Genomic DNA, 5,146 nt, shown 5'->3' on the forward strand with positions numbered 1-5,146 from the left:
ATGTACAAGTGGCGCATCATGAACACTAATGGCTCAACATCCATCATGGTGGCACAACATGGTGTAATCCTTGAGCAATATGACCCATCTTGCACCATGATGGCACAACATGTGCAAGGATGGTGCAACAGGCTTTAAGTGTGGCGCAAGAACTTCTAGGTTGGAGCAACATCACCACCTTAGTACACCAAGAACATGCTTGACGCAACAATATACTTCATGGCACAAGAGGAAATACCATGGCACAAGAGGGAGCAACATGGCTCAAGAAGGAATGCTTATGGCGAAACAACATCCTTCTTGGCCCATCCCTTTATCAGATGGCGCAACAAGGTCCCCTTGTTGCTCCATATCACTCCCAAGTGCTCCAAACCACTTCCTGGTGCTCCAAACCCCCCTTTTATACGATCTGTTCCTTTTGACACTTGATCTGTTCCTTTTTCAGATGATCCACTCCCTGCTTATATGTTCCATTCCTTTGTTACATGCGTCATGAACCCCAAGTGATCCATTCTGATCTAAGTGTTCCATATTGGACAAGACTACAAACCCCAACACACAATGCCTAAACCAACTTAAAATTTATCCAACAAAAATTAGCCCAATCCATTAAAATAAAGTGAAATAATAATAATAAACAAAAGCCCACAAATGAATCGTCGCTTACACTTTTGGGTTTTGCGCTCCATCAAATCAGACGCATGAGTACATGTCGCACGCTGATTCGGCAGAAAGATCAACTATAGAATTTTATCATGTGAAAATGTTGATTTAAATTCACTACTTGTTGATTCAGCAAAACAACCAACTATGAAATTTTATTATGTGAAATGGATGTATTAGGATGTTTCGATTAAGATATGATTATCAATATATTTCAAGCTATAAGACCTCGTAGGATACAATTCTAAAAATGTTGATATTTTGACCCAACCCGCTACTAGTATATTTTAGTTTTGTATATGCTTCAGTGTTATTTTAAATAAGAAACTACGTGGTTTTTGGTTTTAGATTCGCCAATAACCAAATATGTGGGGATTGGTCGCCACTTTATTTAGAATCTCGAATTTCAGAGTTGTTGAATGTTTCATCAGAATTTCAAGTTGTTAGATGTTTTCATCAATGCCCTTCCAAATAAATTTGAAAATTCGAAGAGCAAATTGGATATGATTGATATCCAAATCCTATTTGAGGGGAAGTGAAGATTTATAAGTTTAATTTTCTTATTTGTTTCCCTATTTATGTTGGAAGGGGGTAATATTATTATTAGTTCTTATAGGGTTGAACTGACCCTAGCCCTAGCTTTCTTATGTAAATATTCCTTTTATGTTGGAAGGGGGTAATTTCAAGTTGTTAGATGTTTTCATCAATGCTCTTCCAAATAATAAATTTGAAAATTCGAAGAGCAAATTGGATATGATTGATATCCAAATCCTATTTGAGGGGAAGTGAAGATTTATAAGTTTAATTTTCTTATTTGTTTCCCTGTTTATGTTGGAAGAGGGTAATATTATTATTAGTTCTTATAGGGTTGAGCTGATCCTAGCCCTAGCTTTCTTATGTAAATATTCCTTTTATGTAAATATTCTTTTTATGTTGGAAGGGGGTACTTTCAAGTTGTTAGATGTTTTCATCAATGCCCTTCCAAATAATAAATTTGAAAATTCGAAGAGCAAATTGGATATGATTGATATCCAAATCCTATTTGAGGGGAAGTGAAGATTTATAAGTTTAATTTTCTTATTTGTTTCCCTGTTTATGTTGGAAGAGGGTAATATTATTATTAGTTCTTATAGGGTTGAGCTGATCCTAGCCCTAGCTTTCTTATGTAAATATTCCTTTTATGTAAATATTCTTTTTATGTTGGAAGGGGGTACTTTCAAGTTGTTAGATGTTTTCATCAATGCCCTTCCAAATAATAAATTTGAAAATTCGAAGAGCAAATTGGATATAATTGATATCCAAATCCTATTTGAGGGGAAGTGAAGATTTATAAGTTTAATTTTCTTATTTGTTTCCTTATTTATGTTGGAAGGGGGTAATATTATTATTAGTTCTTATATGGTTGAGTACAGATTAATACAGATTAATACAGTATTATGTATAAAATCAATATGGTGTTTTCCCTCAATCCGTTTGGTATTTTATTGAAATTAGAGTAGAAACATCATTATCCATTAAGCCATTTATCCATACACCACTTAAGATCTAAACAAAAAAGAAACAACTCTTTAAGTATCCCAATAACCAATCTCACATTCAACATGGAACATTCTTAATTTATGTTTTTGTATTAAAACTATTAATCACCTCTACCAAACTATACAAATTGAGAAGGAACATCACCATGTTACTAATTGTGAACTTCTGACGTATTATCTAACAATAATTTTAAAATCTAAAATTATTTATCATTTAATAATTGCAACGTGACATTAAAGAGGGTCCAACCAATCTCATGTTCAACATGAAAGATTCTTTAATTTATGATTTTGTATCAAAACACTTAATAAGCTCTATACAAATTGAGAAGGAAAGTTCGGCATGTTATTAATTGTAAACTTTTGAGGCATTATCTTATAACAATTTTATAATCTAAAACTATTTATCATAATATAACTGAAACATTACATTTAAGTGTCCCAACAACCAATCTCATGTTCTACATGAGACAATATAAATATCAATTAAGGAAGTTATGCTTAGATTTGAATTTGATGCCTCCTTATAAATTCTCATCTAGTCTGTTACGAAAAATATACATGGACATTGGGCTTAGATTTTTACCACTAATAATAAGATAAACTTTTACCTTTTCCCTCCCCTAAAAAGTGGACATGATGACAGATACTTGTGTGAGTAAAAGACGTAACAACCTTCCTCATCTTATCAACAAAAAACATACGTAAAAAGCTTCTACAGTTTCATTCAATCAAATAACGCTTGTCCAGTATAACATACACAACCTAACAACACTAGTACAAATACATCTTTAAGCTCGTATAAATGAACAAATACAAAGGAATTTCAAAAAAAAAAACAAAAACTTAATACTCAAGAAAACTCATACCAAAATTGTATAACATCCCGCAACGAAAACTCCAACAAAAATCATCAAAAAACTCAAACTTTCCGACAAACCATTCACACCACTACACTCATCATTAGCACCACTAAAGCAACCAGGCCTAGTAATCTTAGCCTCACCCTCTTCCAACACGAAGCTACTATTCGATTTCCCGTTACTAAAAAGAAGACACCAGAAATAAGGACCACCGCCATCTGAGCCGCTGACTGCCGCCCCGATCTCGGTGTGGGTGGTGTTGTAGATTATATTCAAACTTGTGCTCTTCATCGTTAGTATTTGTGTGAATGCTTTATCGGGTTTGATGTATTTTGATTGGCACCCGAGCACTCGGCCTGTGATGGGGGCGAGTGTGGCCACTTCGACTCCGCAGTTGGGGGCGAAGGTTTCGGGGAATTCGGATTCGGCGGGTTTTTTGGCATCGGGCCCACCGACTTCATCGCATTTTCCTTGGTAGGCTTTGATGTATTGGAGAGCTATGCATGCGAGGCCTGGGTTGTTGGTGAGAGAGGATGATTTGTGGGATGTTCTGTTTATGTTCACTATGGCTACTAGCTCGTCAGCTGGGTTTTTAGTGACGTTTTCTGTTTTTTTTTTTAAATGAGACACATTAGAAAGTTGGAATTTGTTTTGGGTAGATGAATAAAAGTGTTATTGTGTATATTTCTTAAAGAATAGAAGATAAAAGAGTATTAATTTCGGCGATAAATATTTAGAACAAGATGATTCCAATTATTCCGATGAGATCTTAAATGTTTGATAGTGCTCTTTTTTCTGTTGGTTGAATTCACTTTGTTAGCATTTCAGATCTTAAATGTAATGTTCACAAATCGTACCACATTGAAAAAAGAACAAGAACGAGAAAAAGATGAAGTAAAGTTCGAAACTAAGCGGGGATTTAGACATCAGATCCGTAAAAGAATTGGTCCAATCTTCGAATTAACTAACTACATTGCAATTCTTGGTAATTAACCACAAGAACAGAGAAATCGGATTGGGAACAATGAAATCACAATAATTAGAGGTTCTAAATTAGATCATGCCCTTGAAATAACCAAATAGGAAAGCTAAAGTTCATAAAGAATATCAAATCTAAGTCGTCTACTACAGTAAATTTAGGGATTTATCCGTAAACAATGCAGTGGAGATAATTCTAATTTGCAACATAGACAGAGGGTGAACTTACTCTCATCAAGAGCAGATGATGAAGATATGAAGAGAATGCAGAAGATGATGCATAGACTCGTCGCCATTGATGAACACTGTGTTTGAGAGAGAGAGAGAGAGAGAGAGAGAGAGAGAGAGAGAGATTCGTTGGACTCTGAAGTTTGAACTACTCTGGGGAAAAAGTGTTTAAGAATACCCCTTGAGATGCTGTTAATTACGAAGGAGACCAATCTAACTCCATTTTGTATTTTAACCCTTATAGTTTTGGCTTGTGTCCCTTTCAGGTTACCAGCTTTTCTCAAGTGCCAAAAAAGCCCTTTAATTTTCAATAAAACGATAGCTTCTTCGTTGAAATAAAATCTTAGAGCCCTTTGGTTGCATTTAAATGAAATTTGATTTGTCGACAAGTAGAAAGGGTTAGCCACGAGAAGGGTTTGCAACGTATTATAATGCCCTAAATTATCGCTAAAGGACGAGTTTCCTCACCTATATCCTCACATAGCAGGAAGTCGTAATAGGTGGTTGGAAAACTCATTTGATTTGTCAGCAAAAAATATAAATACAAATTCTAAATTTTCAATTTAAAAAACTTTATGGTAAATATCATATTAGCCCATCAAACTTTTTGTGTTTTTGTTTTAAAAGGTCACTAAACTATTTTTTTTGCACATTAAAGGAATAAACTTTCATTTCTCTCTTTTAAAATACTCTTATGTTACCTTTTACCGGGTTGAAAGGTAATATACATGCCACGAAGGAAAATGTCGGTGCCAGGTCATTTAATGAAATGGCCACGTGTAGTACATTTATATTAATTTGTTTTAAATAAACCATTTGTGTTATACAACCCCCTCCCCCTCATTGAAGAAACCCCTCCTCATTGAAGAAAACCCT

The 5,146-nt window shown here is 34.6% G+C and overlaps 1 protein-coding gene across 1 annotated transcript; it reads right to left on the minus strand.

Annotated features, from left to right (window-relative positions):
* Nucleotides 1–2,902: 2,902 nt before the first annotated feature.
* On the minus strand, nt 2,903–4,413 carry LOC111888573 (uncharacterized). Its single transcript, XM_023884735.3, has 2 exons — nt 4,272–4,413; nt 2,903–3,669 (listed from the first exon to the last, which is right to left on the minus strand). Exons 1-2 carry the CDS (start codon nt 4,336–4,338, stop codon nt 3,065–3,067), a joined length of 672 nt encoding a protein of 223 aa, XP_023740503.1. The 5' UTR covers nt 4,339–4,413; the 3' UTR covers nt 2,903–3,064.
* Nucleotides 4,414–5,146: the final 733 nt, after the last annotated feature.

The sequence above is a fragment of the Lactuca sativa genome, chromosome 7 (assembly GCF_002870075.4).
Source record: "Lactuca sativa cultivar Salinas chromosome 7, Lsat_Salinas_v11, whole genome shotgun sequence".
Lineage (NCBI taxonomy): Eukaryota > Viridiplantae > Streptophyta > Magnoliopsida > Asterales > Asteraceae > Lactuca > Lactuca sativa.